The sequence below is a fragment of the Augochlora pura genome, chromosome 5 (assembly GCF_028453695.1).
Source record: "Augochlora pura isolate Apur16 chromosome 5, APUR_v2.2.1, whole genome shotgun sequence".
Taxonomy (NCBI): domain Eukaryota; kingdom Metazoa; phylum Arthropoda; class Insecta; order Hymenoptera; family Halictidae; genus Augochlora; species Augochlora pura.
Window position 1 is genome coordinate 16,549,673 of NC_135776.1, and position 21,306 is coordinate 16,570,978.

The following is a 21,306-nucleotide window of genomic DNA, read 5'->3' on the forward strand; positions in this document are numbered from 1 at the left end:
CTATGTTTTTGTATCTTAATGAATTATAACTCTAGAGGACTCTGATATCATTTTTTAGAAAACTATACTGTATATGTAATCTAGTTGCATGTGTTTATATGTACTCTATGGTGTATCTTTCAACATTTGAAATCTTATTCTTCTCAAGAGAAATGGAAAATCGAAATTAAGTAATATGTATTATCAAACATTTCGTATACATTGTTCAGAGTACAACCGAGTTAATTTTTCTCATACAGTGAGTACTTTTTTAAGATATTAAAGAGATTAGTTCACTAGACAATGACTAACTAATTATTTTCAAAAATCCAATTGGTAGGGATGATAAAAAAATTAAAAAATTATGTTTCCCGACTTTTTTATCGTAAATTTCATTCACCAATCTTAATGGAATTTCTGTGAAAGATAGTTTTACGAAATATATTTATATCTAAAATAATTACAATTTTTATTACAATCAAATAATTTATTACAAATTTTCTATATAACAATCTATTCTAGAGAATCCGAATCCCAAGTATCATCTTCAAAATCATCTTCGTCTTCGTCTTCATTTATAACTGCTAGTGATTTTAATTTTAATAATAAATCATCTTTAGATAAGGACACTACATCAGACTCAGTTTTTGTTTCTTCTGTACTGTCATTTTCTTCACTTTCATACTTCTTATTGTTTTTCTTATTTCCAGCTGGAAGAGATGTTAAATATTAAAAACATTGTATCAGTTTTATATGCTATAGAGCTCTAAGTGTTAATTATTATCTAATTATTAATTCTAACATTTATATAACTCTGAGTAAATTAATTCTTTAATGATTTCATGGCATAGTTAAATACTTTGAAATACATGTACCTTTTTGACCCATATAGCGTAGAAATGTTCTACGTTTTCGTTCAGGTAATTGCTTAAGAAGATTTTGTAATTCGGCATCTAACTTTATAGCCTCTTGTTTAGTAGGTTTTCCTTCAATAATGTCACTTTTACTACCACATTTTGAACACACTTCATTTTCTTTAGCACAAGGTGAACAAATGGTATGATATGCTTGCCTCACCGACTTCTGCTGACATTTTATGCATTTTGAAGGTGTTTTTAGTGGCTTATACTTTTTATATTTAATTTTCCATTCAATAATCTGTTTACATCTTTCACATACGCGTGCTACTTCAATGCTGTTGATCATTTTTGTTTTATGTGAAGTATCATGTAGATCATTTTTGAAAGCAGTGTGATTTTTGTATTTCTGTGGTCTTGATCGATTTGAATTCCCTTTCTGTGTGCTCATATTTTTATATTACTTTTGAAAACTAATTCGATAGTCCGTACGTACAAATATATAAAATTGCAGAGTTTTGTATTATTTTAACTATATAACAACATAAGTTTCAAAAGGATGACGTTTATAACATAACCTAATCTAAACATGAACACACAAACACACGTGTATTACATTAATCCATAGAGTATGCGTATACCAGAGAGGAAACTCATATGCAGTATTTGTTTATTATCGTGAAGAAGTCTTTCATGAAGATAGCCTTAATATCGCATATCTACAAAAATACAATTGTATATACATAGATATGTTTGATTTTTTAAATATATACATATGGATATTAAATTACTATTATTTCTCTGATGAACTTCATAAAATCGTGTATGACTTGTATTCTTATTTACGCATGCGCACAAGAATTTGAATTTCTGTCTCCATCTTCTGTAAACAGCAGAGTTTTACGTCTCTGTGAATTTTCTGTTACATGGTTGAATCGATGGTCATAGTTTATCAGTGTGAAATGGCAACAAAAGTTAATGTTAGTGCATCCTTTCGTTTTTAACTTCATATATGAAGTGTAGTGCTTGAATATAGGTATGTGATCATTTATTATTATTGACAATGTTATTGTTTCAATTTCGAATGCTTTTTATCTAAGAGAAAATTGATCAGTCAGTGCAGTGGTGCGTAATAAAAACATTAACCCTGTAAAGACCCTGCAAACTTATCTTCACGTATAATTACTTGTTGTCAACAATTTCGTGTGAAATAATGTTTTTATTGAACTAAAAACAATTCCTTGATATTAATTTTGAAAACAATGGCAATAACAGTTAATGTCATTGGATTATTCTACTCGAGAGAAATAATATACTATTCCCTAATATTTTCGAAGTGGTGACCCCGACAAGCGAACTTCTTAGTTTATTCGGGATTAATTGCGTAAAATAGTATTACAAAATTTGATTTCGAAATATTTAAATGTATCAATATCTTTTTACAGGTTAAGTTTAATATAATCAGAAATAGTGTGTCATATTAACAAATTTCAAATGATATAGACTGTAAGTAAAGAATTTTGGTCTAGTTTATATGGCCATTTTAACTTTTAAATACATTTCTTCATTTACAGATTATTTGTAAAACTTTTACCTTTTTAATTGTTCAAGACAGTCCCTATATTCTTCAGTTGATAATTAAATATTATGTGTAGGTAGTTAAAACATATTTGAAATAGAACTTTTTGTAATAACTTTTTCTATGTATATTCATTTAAAATCTTTAATAAAAGTTATTGAGTCATTTTAGTTATATTACAATTACACATTTTATTTCAGAAATGTAAATCAAGTTACTTATTGCTGTGTTATATTATATGTGTTGTAAACACAGTTGGAGCATGTACATATGAAGCTAATAATCACACACAATATATCAAACACTTTATGTATTCATAGTCTAGATTAGAATGTGTGAAAAAAATGATTGTGAAAGGTTCTTGTTACCTGTTGTGTTGATATCAATGGAAAAAGCTTTCATAATGAAGAATCTGATGAAATCATTGCTCACTTTCTAATCACTTATATTATTTTTAATAACAAAACTTGAAGTTAATAAATCTTAAAAGACCACCATTGTTATTGATTAATATATTTGGTTTAGAATTATTTGTTAATTGCTCCTGGTAAAGATACTATGAACAAGCAAAACTGACTAGAAAAATCGAACTCTTCCTCTGAAAATTCCATAAAAATGATAGATTTTTAATATTGTTGTCCAAATACCAGACATTGTAAGAAAAATTAGAAATCATTATTTCTGTTTTAGTTATGAAATATATGTAGTATAGATAGTTAGTTATGGTTTCGAATAATATTAACACAACATATCTTAAATAAAATTGTTATATATATATTTAAAAATAATAGGCAACGCTGAATTTATTAAAAAAAGTAATCGGGAACGAAATTTACATTGCGCAGAATCGTAGGTACATGGATATCGAACATGTTCGTAACATTCAATGACAATATTTCTATTCAGCTAATTCGTAAAAGATATTCTCTAACTTTAGGTATCTAGCAGTCGAGTGTTGTAGGTTGAGAGTCTGCACTTGGCTCTATGTGGGTTAAAACCTAGTTACCCAGTACTTTTCTACAATGTTACACCAAAATCGATTCGCGACGAATCGCGTGTTTCCCTTGCCAAATAATCCGTGATATGTCTTCACGTTGCCACAAAGATATGAATAGAATATAACGTATTATAAAAAATCGTAGAATAGTAAGAAAACTGGAACCTTCGATTTAATTGTTCAATTATGAAGAACTTATAGTCTGAAAAGTCGTAGTTAACGGAGCTGGATAATCTATTGCAAATGTGCAACGATGACGTGTATTTTATATAATGCGTGTATATATAAAATATTTACCGTGTCTTCAAAAAAGATTCGTACATATTTTAAACTGGATGAAAGAAGAAATTGGCAAGAATTGCGATTGATTGCAATAACAGAAAACAAAAATGTTGCGTTCTCTCAATTTTATCATCCGAGCCTGACCAAGAGAAAGCTCTTCGTGCAAAATTTCAACCCTGTAGCATGCCGCGAGGACAGTTACGGGGGTAAATTAGATCGCGCGTTTGTTCACCCGTTTTTCTCTTTCGCATGCTTTTGAAAAATTAAAGAAAGAATGTGATACATCTCGGATCACGAACCGCGTTTTGTTGCAAACTATTTAAAAAAGGGAGCCACAGGTTGTCCGGGTCTAATCTAGAGCAACAAAATCTCAAAAAATTAACAATCCTAATTCAAAGTATACAAAATTCTTTTTTCAACTTGAGAAGATAATTTGGGGAGAAGGGATACGATTATTCGAGCTTCGTATTTTGTCTTTTGACATTGTTAACTTTTGTTAACAAGTTGAGGGATAATTGGAGAGAATTTTCTGTACTCTTATGGCAAGCGACAGAGTTGAAATGTAGCAAAAAAAGTGCTATTTTTTGGTGAGGTATCGTATAATACTTGTTAAAAAATCATTAAGGGCAGATTCGATCAATTTATCCGACTGGACTGTTTCGTAAAGCGTTTCGTTCGGAATAAAATATTTTCTGTTTCAGATATTCACGAGGAAGTGACTTTGCAATCGTTGAAAAGAGCACTCTCGTCTAAAAATGATTTTAACATTCTTGTATGCAATAGCGACCTCTATTCAATCGAGGCGGATATTGTTTTTAAAGGCACATTTGCGTAATCTATTTCAAGGAAATATATCTAACTATCCGTCAATCATGTTTTATAATAAAACAGTAGTAGATTCGCGTAAAGGTAATACATTTATCAATCTTTCTCTATATTTTACTATGTACCATTTGATTTCGTTAGAAAAAACGTGCACAGTTTTAAACTAATTAAGTATATTTGAAACTGATTCAACATTGTTGCATTTAAGAACGTAGTTAATGTTCGATGTAACTCCTGTACCGTTTAAGCATTTGACAATCTAGAGTTGTTGGAAGGGACGACTTGTTGTAAGTTATTCTGTTGAATGTTTATAAAAAAAAAAAAACAAATCACGAAACTTTTCAGGTAGGTTAAATGAAGTTTATTCAAGGTAGGAAAGATGAAATGGTTGGAATATTTCAATATCTGCTGTCACTCTGTTATGTTCCAAGCTTTTCTTATCGCACTTCTCGTTATTATTCTTGCCTTTTATGCCACAGCTTGTTAATTATTTCTTCATCTATTGTATTTCTGATTTTATAACTTTTATTTATTCCACCATTCTTTCGTCGTGTTCTTTTTTTACATATACTCCGTTTCTTTTTCCTATTTCTGTTTCACATAAATAATTTCCATTTTGCCCCCATTGTCTTATAGTAAACGCCTTTAACATATGCACTGTTTTAAAATCATGTGATCTTACTTAAACAACGGATGTCACTAAGCTTAACTTTTTCCCCATATTCGTCGCTTTTTGTCTAATTTTAGACTTTCTTGAAATCTTTACTTTTTTGATATCATATCGCTATTTATTTAGGTTTGTGCTTCTTTAATATCATATGCATAATTATTAATATTACTATGTCTAATGTTAAATCTTTTTTAACGGATATAATTTCAACCTGCATGTGTTTTATTACACTCACGTTTTACACGTATAAATTCGTTAACCTACATTATTATTTAAGATAACATAAAAAGGTAACTATAATAGGTGATTAAAACGGTGATTTTTCTTGGTGGATGGTGAATTGTAAACAATATAGAATAGTTCTTGTCATTGCCAACTATGTCCATGGACATGTTAGTTAATTCGTCCTTTATATTTATCTATTGTATGTTGTATAATTCTATTTGTTCATTTATTGTTTCCTTGTGTGTTTGTTAGAGAATTCCTCGAGCTAATATTACGATAGCATGTCGAGTAGATTAAATTAGGCTACACGTGTATAGAAATATTATGTTACAGTTATTCACAAATGATCCTTTATTTCCTGACAAAGTTATGTTAAAATAGTCTCACAAATGATTTTCAATTAATAAATTTTCACTACAAGAAAACATAGAAGTCTTCTGACTTGAATTAATAATGCAATTTTTTGATTAATTACATAAATTTAAGTTCGAGTATTATGATTTGAACATGAATAATCACGGTTCATAATTTACAACTTGATCAATTTATAACAATTTTTTTCCGTTTTATTTTTTTTAAGAAGTTTCATTACTTTATTTAGTTAGCAGTAGAATTAAAATTTAATATTTGGCTCAATAGCACCACATTTTTCGTAATTAAATGTATATTCCGTATTGAAATAAAATATCAATTTATACTTATTATAGAATATATAAACTTATTGCCTTTTATTAAATAAATAGTTTTATGGTTCTTGTGATAGTTTATATTGCATACAATGGCTTAGAAAAGTGTTCAGACGACATGAAAAATGAAGTTTATTCAATTTGATTTGATTGATCCTCGCATACTTTTTTTTTAATTAATTGATCAATAAAACAAAATGAGGTAATTTTCATATATTTCTACGAAGACTTTTATAGGCCACTGGTATCTATTTACATTGCTCGTCAATTTATTAATACCTTTACATGTTAAAATTTCGAATGAAAATATCTATACTGCATAGAATATACCTTCATAGACGTAACACACTTTTACAACATAAACGAGTTACTTTAGTACATGTTAGACACTTTCTGTTTCAGACAATTTTCTGTAAATAATTCCACAACTGTTATAAATTATATACGTTCTGTAACATTAACAATAAATAATAACTTACGATCTACTATATTTTAATTAATGCACTTCTTTACGTCTATTGTTTCTGCTTCTTTAGCATGCGTGGCAGTAATATTAAATTAGTTAAATTAGATTCTATTGTACGTAGATGTATTCATTTTATGCAAACCCAATAAATGATGAGATCGTTGCGGTGTGCTGCTATTTCATTTCTAATAATTCGGTGATCATCGATATGGCTATTTTCACTTCATTGTTAATTATTTTATGGTAATAATATTTAATGTGACAATTAATAAAGAAATTAGTGCCAAGTAGAATGTATGTATAGGTGGCTTATTTTAATGCGAAACGGTGAATTATCTTTTAAGGCAGTGATGTATAAAAAAAATATTTTATCAAAAGTTGATCGATGTAAAGGGGTGTATCACATGGCGGAAGTATTTTTTTTGTTGAAGGAGATCCTAATGAAAAGTTATATTATTGCATATAAATTATAAAAGTTATTTTTGCAATTACCTTTCATGAAAGCTGATAAAATAGACAAAAAACTATTTTGTCCCTTGTTTATATTTCTCAAGTTACACTTTTTTATACCAAACAACTTTTGGCCAAACATTTTTTTCATGATATCACCTGCTTTGACAATATTTTACTGTTTCCTGTAAAAACTTCTTTCTAATCGATTTAAGTGGCTGATATTTTACTATCTTTTAAATAAATATCTGTTTGTAACAAAAATTATGCACTACAAGGAAAACCCACTAGCAACAAACATGAAAACTATAACGTTTTGTGTTAAGTTTTAACCCTTTATCATAATCAGAAGAATAGTTACAGTCCTCACAACTGGCGCATCTTTTCACGATAGCACTGTCGAGTACCAGTTATGGTAGAGAATGATAGCGATCGAAAAAGACAGATGAACCGAGGATCGATAATTAAATTCAAAAAATTCAATTCCTTATTTTATTTAACAGCTAGGATAATTCGACATTTTTTCCGCGATTTAATATCGTTTTGACAATTTAATATAAATCATAGTTATTTAATAATTCGTCCAAAATTTAACTGCGAATTTTAGTACAAAAATGATTTCGTTTTTGTGTTAATGGCTTTTACTGCATTGAATCTAGATTCATTAAAAATAGATTTTGAAAATTCCCAATTAAATTTTGTCCATTACTATGCATAGTTTATTTATATAGCGCTATTTACATTAGAATTGAATGTGTGTTCACTGCAAGCTGTGCGTATGCTCGCATTTTACAGAGAAGTTAGTGTTTGCTAATGAAACAAGGTTGGAATGATGCACATTTACATATTAACAATATCGAACAATAAATAACCATCTTCGGGCACGTTTTAATAATCGATATAAATTTTTTATCGTTCTTACAAATTCAATTATACAAATTTTCCGACTAAATAATTTTGAAATAATATTTTTATAAGAAAAATTCTATTAACGCTTTAACATAGTTGCATAATCTATTTTAGGTTTTCTAACACGTTTCCCAATGTATATATATATATTATACTATTATTTATATCTATTACCGAACTTTCATTTTCTTCATGTTACTATACGATTTTTCTCTAGTTACAGGCCTAACGTAGGTACATAAAAATTTTGTATATAACAATTCTTCATATTTGTCTGTTATTTTATCATATATCCTCCTTCTTGTATTTTATATCACTTCTATCAATCCTATCGGTACACGTATAAGTATTAATCTGCTATTAAATTTATGTACGTATACACGAAGACATAAAATAAATATTATACACAAGTATTATTTGCGTTATTATTAATTTTGTAAATTTATTGTGCATTCCATAGTTTGTACATGTTTATACTGCTCCGCTCTGTAATCCGTAGACAATGCGAGATACTTGAACAAAAAAGAAATAGAAGCGGCACTTCCCGAACAATGTTGCTACACCTAGTTTCTGTTTAATTGTTCAGTTAACAAAATTCTCTTACACGCTTTTAATGTTTGTGTTACTAACAGAAAGTATCGACTGAGAAATCCGAGAAATAATAACTATCTTATAGTAAATTTACGTATTTATTTTATAATAAAATTCGCTACGCTTATACGCTTATGGCCTTGACTTGTATAAGACTTGACAATGGACTATGAATTATGCTCATCCTATGCCAATTATTAGAACAGTTATCTTTTTTTCTACATTCTATGTCAGTTCTTTTTAGTAAATTTTGAGCTTTTTATTGAATTAAGCAACTCTTAAGTAATCAAAGGTACAGTAAATTCTCTCCAAATTGTCCCTCGGCTTGTAAACAATACGATCGTCAACAATGATAAAAAAAAAAAACGAGCATGAACGACTGATAAAAATATGTGCATGACCAAATGATTAATAACTATTTATAGGTATTATTACAATGATGTACGATAGCGAAACATTAACCAGAATACTATTTCCACAGAATTTTTGAATTTTCACTTAACGTTCACGATTGCAAAATTATGTTTTCATCTTACTCTTTGCCGGAGTAAATGTTTAGGTTTTTCACACAAGGTTAGTCACACGATGCAATATTTATTGTACACGACGTTATCATCCCTTTTCTAATATCACGTTTGCATGGTCGAGTTCAATAATCATTAATACTCTCTTCGAATAAAATGCGAGTTAATTAATCACAAGCGTGATTAATTAAATGAAATTACAAACGTGTTTATTTTCTGATCGATTAAAGATAGTTATCTTTACACAGAAGCTTTACGTACGCCTCGAACTTAAATATCCAGGTTCGTTGAACAAAAAGAAAAAGAAAAAAGGTTAAACAACAACCCTGAACAGTTTACCTTTAGCTGATATCGCCATTAATATTACACAGATTTGTGTGTTTAACGTTCATATAGATAAGGACAATTCGGCGATACACCCGAGCAGAGCATAATGGAATTCTCTTTGTTATTTTAAGAATCAAAATCCCCGACGGATGATTATCAGTGTGAAGAGTTTATGGCTTCTTCTGTATGCTCGAATAAAAGCGAAGCTAGACTCGAGAATTTGTTATGGTATCACGGTGATATGAGGTTATGCTCTATATATCCTCAAGTATGCATTAAGTAATAGTAACACGAGAGTATATTGTCTAACCGTTGTCGTTTAATTGTTTAATGAATTGCTATTTTACCAGCAAAGTGTTGATATCTCGAGTTGGTTAACGTATCAATATGGAAGAACGTATTTTCCTTTGCATACAACTAACGCTACTGGAAGTTCGTTACACCCAGAGTACAAATTATATATCCTTGTTGAAGCCGATCTTGAGAGTTTTAATCCTACTTCCGCAACAAAGGCGACAAAGGTATTGGTAGTTTATATTACAACCTTAAAGATCCATCGGGTTCGACCGATGTTTCGTAGATTTGCATCGCTGATCATTTCGAGAAAGAAATCACCCTGTCGTTTCCATAATCGTTTCAATTAATTCAACCTTGTTATCAAGGTTATCGTTCTGACTGGTGATAGAGATTGTATTTGATGGTCGTTGTTTGTCGTGGTCTGTACGGAGAGTTAATACTTCTTTCGAACATATCTTTGCATCTGTATGATAAAGAACATGATGGATGTGCCTTACAGTCAATGATAGGCAATATAAACGAATAAACAGATAATAAATACAAATTATTATAACTAAAACCTGTTTCGAAATTACGTTTTTGTTAACGATTTTTTAAATGTACAACGACCATCGTGTGAAATCGTAGTAGTACAGTCAGTCAAAAAAGTCTCCGAAATGTAATAACTTTTTTAAAACTACACTAAATGATTTTAATATTTTTTGTTGGATAATAGAGGAATTAGCATGCTGAGTATGTTATACTCTCACGAATTATTTTATACAGTTAAATAGATTTTTATTCATCGATCATTTAAACAGAATCTTTCATCGTATGCCCCTCAATTTTGATTTTCGCCATATCTTGTTCATTAATAACACTCGTTGAAAAAATAACCTTGTATATTCGAACAGCCTGTATACACGAAAATATTTATTTGTTTATATTAATTTAGTTTTGTGTCAACAGAACTCAGGAGTATATGTATGTATTTCATGGATAAATTACCGTATATATTAATTTATTTCCAACTATATCCGACTAAAAATTACGCATAATTATAGCGATTGCAGTTCTATTATTTTTGCCAGGCGAACAAGTTATTGCTAAATAACTTTCACTACGCAGAGGCCTTAATGTTGAAATAAATTTGCCCAACACTCGGCACGGCAGAATTTATAAAAAAAGTCTTCTAGCTTTAAATGAAAAACGTGATTAATTTATGTTCTAATTTTTTGTCGAACTAATCTAACACCGATATATTTTTAGGAGTGGTACAGAACCGATATACAAACATAGAAACGCACAGTGGAAAATTAGTTTTTGATTTAACTCTTTATTATCGTAAACAGGTAATGATAAAATATTGAGTAATAATATAAACCTAATTGTGCGTACTGTATTTCGTTATGGACATTCGAAAATTTCAGATACTTGTTAATTTCTTTAATAATCAACGTCAAGGTCAACGTCCTTAATAACCTCGCTTATATTACCATCGCTTGGTTCTAGTTTAAATTATATAAATAAAAGTATTTCACATTTTATTCAATTTTGTATTATTCGAATGTTTTAAGGAGATTTTCATTTGCCATAGTATATTTTCTTTTTAAATCGTAAATTAGAGTTACAAACAACATACAAACATACAAACAAAATATAATTAAACATAAAATACGATGAAATTACAATTACTATTTATTAAAATATGTTTATTGTTTACTAAAATATATTTATTGCTCATTAAAATATATTTAATTTCTATTTACCGAATCAATTATAAGTTGCAATGTTAGAGATCTATATTTGTGTAACGTATATACTGAAATATATATTGCCAAACCTACGTATTAAATTGTTTAAACTAAAACCAAGTACATGGGCATAGTTATTTTTTACACGAATCTTGGCAACATACTTTACAATCATCGAAATCAACGAAGAGTACCATTTAATAAAACATTTACCATTCGTTCCTTCAAATGTATATATTTTATTTAATAACAACATCATTTTAAGATTGCCAAATTTTTGACATTGTTCGATGATCCACCTGACTAGGGAGATAGCTCGCGCGAAGTCACCGGTGACTTTCTCGATCTATTTAATAACTAAGATTCGAGAAGCTTACGCACACGCATTAACTTACACCTAACGAGATACTTGACCTACATTAACCATAGACATAATGCAATTGTATTAATTTTTCTCCAGCTTATTAACATTTCTACTATAAGACTAGTAAAACGATAACCGACAGGTATTTCATGTGTGTACATACATAGGAGCATCCGAAAAAAAGTATAGTGATTACGTAAACCGGTAAATTAATTCTAGGTCGAAGAGTACGGTTTAATTGTAACATGGACGGCAAATAAAAATATCGATTTAATTATAGAGACAGATTTAGATAAACTTGTAAAATTTTTTATCGCATCTATGGAAGGTCAATGTTATATTAATAACGGCTTGTTGCTGAAACGTATACAGAGTAAGTACGGACTACGATTATGGTAATTAAAATTTTCGGATTAAAGTAGTTTTCTGTGTTTTCAGCTGTCCTGATATCAGGAAAGCCTTGTCTTTACGACTTCGATTTAATGAATGCACCGCCAGCTACAAGTAAGAACAAATTTTACGTACACGATAAGTAGTGTGATGTAGCTCGTACAGTAGAATGCAGCTTAATTAAAAGCGTTCTATTCTTTTATTGGTATTTTTTTTGTCGAGAAACAAAATTGTGTTGTGATCTGCGTAAAATTTGAGCTGGTTTGGCACAACAAAAGACACACCCCTAAGACAGATATGTTTACAACATAGTCTGTGCATGTGTATTTTTAATACACGTGTATTATTCGCGAAATACCGTAATAACAAAAAAAGAACGGTTTACTATTGAAAAAGTAGATTGTTCTTTCCCACTAAAACAGAAAGCTAATTATTTAAGGTATATTGACAGAAATTATTATGCTTCTTCAATTTGATGTTTTATTTATCACGAATTGCTTGTGCATAATTGCAATGATTGGATATTTTGTTATATAATCATAGAAATAATGACATAACCGTATAAATATTATGGTTTTATATAATTATATGATCATATAATCATGTAATCGTATAAAAAGTATAGATGTTTATAGTATACAAAGTGTTTCACTAAAGCAGTTATATAACAATGTCTCCATTATTGTTAATGATGCTAACAATGCTAGAGAAATAGATTATATGATTCGATCACGTTTTCGATAATTTTAATTCGTCGCGAAATGTTCCACCGAGTCCGGATCATTGAATCATCCTGTATAAGAAATCAGTAGTATAGTTCAATGCGCACGAGTGGTGGCGTTGAACTATATAATAGTTAACTACTGACTACTTCTACAGGGTGATCTGTTTAACTGAACTCAGTGGAATATTTCGCTGAATAATATTAAAGTTATCAAAAATATGTTCTCACAAAAGTTATTTGGTATAGAAGGGGATATTAGGTGGTTTAAACAATATCCCTATTGCTGGGAAAATATCGAAGTCCAATTAATATTTTTAAATGGGACCCTGTAATTTGATGTATCCATAACATAGCAGCGTTTGTTGAGATAAATAGTTTATTAGTTAATATAGCAGCGATTGTTGAGATAAATAATTAGAAAATAAGTTTAAAATTTTATATCAATAATATTAATAAGTTACTCAGATTAATAAGTTTAAACAAATTTATTCTTCTTCGTCACTCAAACGAATTACGATTTTTGCGATCATCTTGTGGACATTGTCTGCTGAACTAACTCTCCTAGCTTTACAAAATAACTCAGTGTCACCTGGTTCGATTTCGAGAAAGTTACACCGACCTAACAAGTGTGCACATTCTTGTGTACACCATACGCACCATAGGCATTTCATCCATGTCCATATTTTCACCATAAAATACATGTAATGTTAGAGTTTCGCGCCACTGTAACTATTTATAATCCTACAAGGAATATGCAAAACTTTTACATATAATTATATATGTATATCTTATGTTTTCATATAAGGTATATGTATATAATTTTGTGTCTCGTTTCACGTAATTCATGCTGAGCGTTTGAAATAATTATAGCTGTCTTCACCATTGATTTAACGAAAATGTTTTGTTTCGTTTGACAAGGGTTTCTAGATAAAACGGAATGGGAAACGCATGTTGGAAAGTTAAGACTATTAAGCGACAGTGCCAGATTAGCAACGGAGCAATGCACGTCACTCGAAGTCGCTGAATTTCCAGGCGTAGTAATATATCCGGACAATACTGTAACAGACAGAGACGGTGAAAGTTCGCATCGGGTCGCATCAAATGAAACATTAGGTAAAATTATACAGGCAAGGGAGAGAAAGAGAGAGAAATCTTTATCAAGAATCAGTGCATGAGCCTGTTCCACTCCTCTTTATCTCCTTGTTTCTCTTTTTCCACGGTAATATCGTTGTTTGGAATAGTTATTAAAATTCAATTGATGATATATACATTGTAAAAGGATGCGGAAATGTTTAGGCTACTTTACACAATGTAAAGTAGTAAAATACTTAAGAATACTTAAACATAAGTATATACTTAGATGTAAGTATATACGTGAATATAAGTATATACTTAAATGTAAGTATATACGTGAATATAAGTATATACTTAAATGTAAGTAAATACTTAAATACAAGCAAGTACTTAAATATCAGCGAATACTTAAATACAATCAAATACTTAAATATAAGCAAATACCTAAATACAAGCAACTTAATTTTACTTAAATATGTAAAAATGAATAGCGACGAACTTGGAATGGCAATGATAAATTAAATAATCACAGCAACTAGTTTCTCCTTGAAATTTCGGAAAGAGAAATCATTTCTTCGAACCGTGGTTCATTATTATCATTTTTCCTTGTGTATGATAGTTTACCGATTGTAATTAATTAAAACTAAATGCTGCCGGATGTCCATTTTAGAAACTGAAAACAGCAGCCGGGCTTCTACACAAGATTCTGTAAACATTCCACAACAAGATGATCTGTTTCCATCGAACGCGACAGACATCGACAAAGAAGAGGACGTTACACGCCATGAAGTGCTACGTTCGGCTAGTAAATCACTCGACATACTAAATACCAAAGAAGAATCGGACGACGACAAAATACGGTCGGCGTCGTACATTGATATCAAAACTACAACTGTGCCTGTGGAAAAGAAGACTATTTTCAGTGGAAAAGTCATTAGAGGCCCGCCGCCTCAAGGTAATTTAAAGTGAGTATTTCATTCAATTATTACCTATATTATTGTAGTATTTGATTTTATCTATTATTCTATTACTAACGTAAATAATAATGATAACTATGACAATAATAATATAAGAACAAAGTTGTATTACGTGAGTATCGCAATGTCAAAAACACTGAACCGATGTCAGTGTCTCGACAATCTTTTAAAAGATTTTAATGTTGCATTTCATTTTATAGAAATATGGCGGAGATAACAGCGAAACTACCCTGTAAGTCTGTTAAGCCACCGAACGTGTTAATATTTGCGGATAGTATTATAGCGCTTAACAATGTGAAGAGTGTATTGGAGGAATCTCTTGGAACGTCTAAGTGCGTATGCGTTGGTTTATCATTGATTCTGACCGATTTGGACGAACGAACGTTCGGCGATTATACAAATCGAACGTGCGAATTATACAATTTAATGAAATAATTTCTTTTGCAGTTATACCATTTATGCGTTGTCGTTAGACGAAGCGCGCAGCGATGCGTGGGTGGACAACGCGATTTTAGTCGTTGTTTGCGGAAATGTCGGGAACGAAGTCGGAAGCCAGCTCGTTGAATATATTCTTGGCGGTGGTAAACTTCTCGCGTTATGCTCCGACGTGCTCCATATATTGCTTCCATCGTTCAAAACAGCGGAAGTACGCGAGAATGAGCTCGTACACTTTTCTTACGGGAAATGGAAACATGTAAGAATGATGCACCATATTTTCTGTTATCAAGCGTCTCCTATACGAACAAGATTTTCGCAAGATCACGAGGATGTCAAGTAAGATTTTCACGTATTGTTGCGATAATTTGAAGGAATTTAGTAAATTCGACCATCGAATAAATCACGTATCGCAACTGTCGCATTTACCAACGTTGTTTTCTGCATATTCAGTTGAAATAGAACATTTCTGTTATCTGATATACGTTCATAGCTTACTTTTTGTTCCAATTCCGCTTCACAATGTTCGCAACAAATTGTACAGCAAATTTTTAAGTATAGTTCTTCTGTATTTGTTCGTATTTTTTATTACACTATGAGATAGCCATTATATTTCGTGTGTTCACAATTAATTTTAATGAATATTCATTTAGTATTCACAAACAGTCATTGACAGTTTCATCATTTAGGAAACCAAGCATGATTTTACATTTTTTCGTTATTGATAATACTCAAAATTTTCTCCCATGACAGTGTTTACGGCGAGTTCAAATGTTTTGAAAAATCTGTTTAGAGTATCTAGCATATCGACACCGAGTTCATCGAATGTAAAAGATAGAAGAGGAAAGTCGCATTTATTCGATGTGAAAGTTCTTGGTACCGAGGAGACATGGCATACGCCAAGCATATTACTTGCCAGCCCGTCAGGAAACGTTGGTAAAATTGTTTTCTCCCAAATTCATCTGGAGGTAGACCCAACGCAATACGAGCTCGAAGAGAACAAATTCAAGGCTTTAACGGAAAGCAACGCCGCTAGGATAGAAATACTCAATGATCTGTTAAGTGTGCACCTGGGTCTTGAACTTTATAAACCTACAAGTCAATCTCTAAATTTCACGCCAGCTTACTTCTTGGGTCGACACGAGGTGAGAAGCTAATGGTATTTATGCAACGTAAAGCTGTTGTATTAGCGACATATTTTATTAATTGTACTTTGTATGAGAAAGCAAAAGAACGGTAATTTACGAAGAACATTTTGAAACGTTCCATAGATACAGACACGCGTAAAAATATTTTTCAATGTGTATAAAGAGTGTTTATCCGAGGATGATCATCGAACCATTTCCCTCAATTGTGACGATATAAAAAATATTTGGTACGCATTTCGATTGGTATCCAAGATCGAAAACACTGTAAACAATACTGTAGCCAAAGTTGAAGTTGTAACTTAGAAAATTGTAGATATCAAATCTTCTTTCGTCAAGAAACTCCATCGTGAATAGTTTGTCATGTCAGAGTACTTATTGCTCCCAGATCTGATGCAATAAACACGTTTATTTATGCGTATTCGAATGTATGCGGTTCATATAGTATTTATATTTCATTTCTGTAGTCAAATGTTATCACAAGATTACGCCAACTATACTAATGAAAGAAACAGATATTAACTTATAATATATAGAAAAAGCATTGATGATGTCGAGAGTATTTGTCCTCTAATGTCATTCTAATGGCGTGTAAAATATTCTTCGTATTGTCACAAACAAAGGAAATACTTAAGTATTCATATAAATACTTAATTATATCAAATACTTAAGTATACTTAGTTGTTTAGTAACATAAAATAGACTATTGTATGTGTTCACAGTTTACAAGCCTCCCTGTGCTTCTTTCATTGTTATCTATACACATATTTATGGTTGTATCTATCTATTATGTGGTATACTTTTACATAAATTATGTTGGAGCCCTGCTGCCTGTTGCAAGTCAGTGTCCAATACCTTGATAGCCTGTGAAGATACCGCTTCGGTCATGATTTTATGACGAGTAGGGATACGTTTTTTGAGTTTATTGCATTGATTTATGTCGCAACGTTCATTTGTGTCTTATGTTAATTAACATATGTCCGTTTTCGTACTTGTGCAACTATATTGTGAAGACAGTGTTTTCGAATCTCGGTGTATGTTAATATTAATGTAAATTTTAACATGGAGACTACGAGAACGAGACCATGAATTTAAATCGGAATTAAATCGAATTGCGGACACAAAGCTAATATTTATGTACTGATACCGGCCCCGGAACCGCTTAAAAATGTTTTAATCACAATCTGTCTTATATACATATTCGGTCATCCGCAAAGTTCTATAGTTTTCGCTGGTATAAGACCAAGCTCATAATATTTAAATAACGCATAACTCTATAGAACTTAATAATTTACATTTTATTCTGACAATTTTCTCATTTGTAAAAATGTTGTTCACACGCAAAAAAATGTTGTTTACATGCGAGAAACGTTGACAAACCGTAGATCTTTCCGGATGGCCGACGTGCATGGCGATAGTGTTCTTCTTTGTCCTTGAAGGACGTCTTTTGTAAATAACTTTTTAAATATCCTATCGCATCAGTGACTAAAGACGAACTAATACATTGTAATATTTCTACTTCTCTTCTTGATATTTTCATTAGAGCTAATTATTAACTTTGTTTTCGTTACATTTTACAGTTGAAGTTGGGAATGTTGGACAGATTGAAAGACAAGATGGCATCCAACGACACCTTAAAGTTACCGAAGTTAGAAATACAATTTTGCCGTAGTAATACATGTACCAAACCGGCTTCGGATTCGTTTCTTCCGATTATGGTGCATCAGTGTCCTGAACATTTTTCAACGATCGAGTATTTCGAGGTAATATGTCTTGAAGCAGTTTTCTGTTACATCAAAAATATCATTAACAAAAGTTGCATAATTTAAGTAGGTACCTTATATAGTTCAATTTTAACATTTTTTTCGTTGCATAATACAGCTGACCAAAAAAATACGTTTAGACAATAAAAGATTAAAGTTTAACGTAAAATAATGTTTTCTAGTATTTCTTCAGTTATATTATAATCATGATAATAATAATAATAATAATAATAATAATAACAATATGAATAATAGTAGTAATATATTAGTATAAAAAAAAGCTCGTTAATAAAAAAAAATATATATTAGTATTAGCTTTTAAAAGTTTGTTATTTATTTTTAAGTAATTGAGATTAACATAATTAAAACTTTTCACAGAATTTAACCACGAAAGAGTTAGGTCGTTTAGTGATATACGCGGATGTAATGACGTCATCCATGGATGTTGTAGGCGGGATAGAACTACAACATGGTTTAGCTGTCATTCCTGGCCAGCAAACTCAAGGACGAGGTGCATTCATTTAAACTTTCTTTTTAACAAAGCTTAACACAGTCCTAAGTGATTCTGAGCTGGTTGTATAATAAACTGAACTATCTATCACGCACTATTATACCTTATAATTATCAGTAAATTAATACTTGTCTCGTAGAAGTCGCGTTTCTAGACAGAGATTTCTTTTTAGGACGAAGTAAAAACCAATGGCTAAGTCCTAAAGGATGCGCAGCATTTACTTTACAAATGCATATACCGACTGATTCTATACTTGGGCAACGTATTCCATTATTGCAGCATTTAGTATGTGTCGCTATTGTATCCGCAATCAAATCTCTACCTGGATATGAGGTTTGGTTCTACTTATTTTGATATATATATATATATATATATATATATTTATATACTTATTATAATATATATTACAATATCTTTTTATTACATATGCAAATATAAAAACCAATATTTATTAATAACGAAACAAAACAAAATAACGGAAACGAATTAAAAACGAAACTATTACATACTATCCTACAACCACAAGTTATAATAGTAACTTTATAAAATTACCGCATTTAACATAATATCTATTCACAAATCCTGCATAATTAATAACAAATGCTTTTTCTGAGTAAATAATGTTATTCGTGATAAACCCTGTATAGTGTATAACGTATTATATCACGATATATTGTTCATATAAATTTAACCGAGATCTTTATTTTTGTTACTAGGATGTTGATATGACAATAAAATGGCCTAACGACATATATATCGGAAAGAAAGTTAAAATTGGCGGTATGTTAATCCAGACTACAGTAACATCTGGTATTAACATTTGCGATGTTGGTAAGTACTTTATGAATATCTAATTATTACATTGCTTTCGTGTTATTTTATTCGCTGTTACTCGCACGATATTTTACATAGCAAGACATACTCTTTATACATTTAAGAGAATGTATGTGTGCCAATGTATTGTTTTCTACACTTAAAATGATTAACATTTACCGTAAGCACAGTGCAACGGTTAAACTATTTATTATTTTCGGTCATAAAAATGGCTGAGTATTCTTCAGATATTTATAAAGTAAGGATAAACGGCTGTAAATAGTATTACTATAAATAGTAAACTATTTATACATATTAACACATAGCTCAATCATTTATCTACATCTTTTTCAAATTCAACACCCACATTTTCGACACCTGCCTGTCACGTAGTTGATTATCGTGACTATTTATTCGTAGGTGTTGGAGTGAATTTGTTCAATACCGATCCAGTTTGTTGCATTAACGATGTAGTGAAATTGATTAATAAAACTTTTAATAAGCAGTTAAAACCCATCTCTTGCGAACAATATTTTGCCATTGTGTTCAATGAGATTGAAAGGTGGATAGATACCGTACAAAGTGGAAATATGGACGAATTTTTGGATGCTTATTACATGTATTGGGTTCACAGGTATGTTTCATAAGCTTTTCCTTACTTTCTTATAAATTGTGTATCCCTTTTTATTGAAGAAAAGTGCATCTTTGAAACTCCTGTATATGTAAGTTCTGTTACATGGTTATTTCTTGAAGAGATTATTATTCATACATATGTTTTTCTTCTGCAAAATCGGCCCCTTAGATAAGTAGAATACGATTTATATAATTTAAATTATTCTCGCATAATGCTGAGATCGTGTTTTTTACGTTTACAGTGATCAAGATATAACAATAGTATCGCGAACAGGTACAACAGAGAAAGTCAAAGTGTTGGGTATCGATGAGTATGGATATTTACGTGTCCGCGGGGAAGATGGAACTATAATAACTGCACATCCCGATGGAAACAGATTTGATCTCCTTAAGGGACTCGTAACTCCTAAATAATTTGATTAACACGTAAAAATAAATTTCGTTGAAGACTGTTCAGTCATTAGTTATATATTGTTATTCTGTTTTATTTTTATACGTCAGTAAACGAGGTAGTTTTTTTACTTTCACTTTGTTTGTTTCTAAATATAATAAATACACTGTGTGAAGTATACTTGATCTTCTCCCGTACCCTGTTATGGAAATTTTACACAATTATGTACCGCCCGTTGAACATACATACGAACATGTTTACACAGTGAATCCATTAACCCGAGAAAAATATCATTAACCATGCACACGAATACAAAAAGGACACAGGTGTAGATTTCATAGTTGTTTATTATTCACTGTTAATAAAATTTGAGGTTCTTTTACAAAAGTTCAATTAAGGTCATAATAAACTTGACCGATTGGCACCAGAATATAAAACTGTATTTGAAAAATGAGAAACATTATAAGTAATACCTCACTACTCTATGCGACAATATACTTTTTCCTCATTACGAATTATTATATATATATATGTATATATATCAACTTCGATTTAAACATATAAACATATAACAAATGGTATTCATCTTTCGATACTCGAGGAATTTCTCTTAAAAATTACATAACACGTCAATACCGCACACTAATTATCTAGGCATAGGTAATATAGTATTTCGTAGATAAAGTAAC

General features: G+C 30.5%; 2 protein-coding genes across 6 annotated transcripts; one reads left to right on the forward strand and one right to left on the reverse strand.

The window, feature by feature from the left end:
• The first annotated feature begins 138 nt into the window (after window positions 1–138).
• Hcs (holocarboxylase synthetase-like protein) lies at window positions 139–20,788 on the forward strand. Of its 5 annotated transcripts, XM_078180462.1 has the most exons (18): window positions 1,782–1,872; window positions 2,282–2,342; window positions 4,396–4,603; window positions 9,499–9,635; window positions 9,718–9,888; window positions 11,981–12,134; window positions 12,200–12,265; window positions 13,794–13,988; window positions 14,620–14,914; window positions 15,127–15,258; window positions 15,374–15,700; window positions 16,155–16,506; window positions 18,087–18,269; window positions 18,648–18,780; window positions 18,953–19,113; window positions 19,497–19,611; window positions 20,014–20,227; window positions 20,469–20,788. In XM_078180462.1, the coding sequence occupies exons 3-18, from the start codon at window positions 4,450–4,452 to the stop codon at window positions 20,638–20,640; spliced, it is 2,961 nt and encodes a 986-aa protein (XP_078036588.1). In that variant the 5' UTR covers window positions 1,782–1,872; window positions 2,282–2,342; window positions 4,396–4,449; the 3' UTR covers window positions 20,641–20,788. The 5 variants fall into 5 exon arrangements, with proteins under 5 accessions (XP_078036589.1, XP_078036587.1, XP_078036591.1 ...); XM_078180463.1 differs by lacking the exons at window positions 1,782–1,872; window positions 2,282–2,342 and adding an exon at window positions 139–238; XM_078180461.1 differs by lacking the exon at window positions 2,282–2,342 and having other exon boundaries at window positions 1,755–1,872.
• On the reverse strand, window positions 418–1,463 carry LOC144469921 (uncharacterized protein C9orf85 homolog). Its single transcript, XM_078180653.1, has 2 exons — window positions 855–1,463; window positions 418–689 (listed from the first exon to the last, which is right to left on the reverse strand). Exons 1-2 carry the CDS (start codon window positions 1,285–1,287, stop codon window positions 493–495), a joined length of 630 nt encoding a protein of 209 aa, XP_078036779.1. The 5' UTR covers window positions 1,288–1,463; the 3' UTR covers window positions 418–492.
• Window positions 20,789–21,306: the final 518 nt, after the last annotated feature.

Coding starts and splice junctions, on each gene's coding strand:
- LOC144469921 (XM_078180653.1), bottom strand. CDS start 1,287: ATGAGCACACAGAAAGGGAATTCAAATCGATCAAGACCACAGAAATAC. Junction 690..854: donor ACGCTATATGGGTCAAAAAG/GTACATGTATTT, acceptor CATCTCTTCCAG/CTGGAAATAAGAAAAACAAT.
- Hcs (XM_078180463.1), top strand. CDS start 4,450: ATGATTTTAACATTCTTGTATGCAATAGCGACCTCTATTCAATCGAGG. Junction 13,989..14,619: donor CGCATCAAATGAAACATTAG/GTAAAATTATAC, acceptor TGTCCATTTTAG/AAACTGAAAACAGCAGCCGG. Junction 16,507..18,086: donor ACTTCTTGGGTCGACACGAG/GTGAGAAGCTAA, acceptor TACATTTTACAG/TTGAAGTTGGGAATGTTGGA.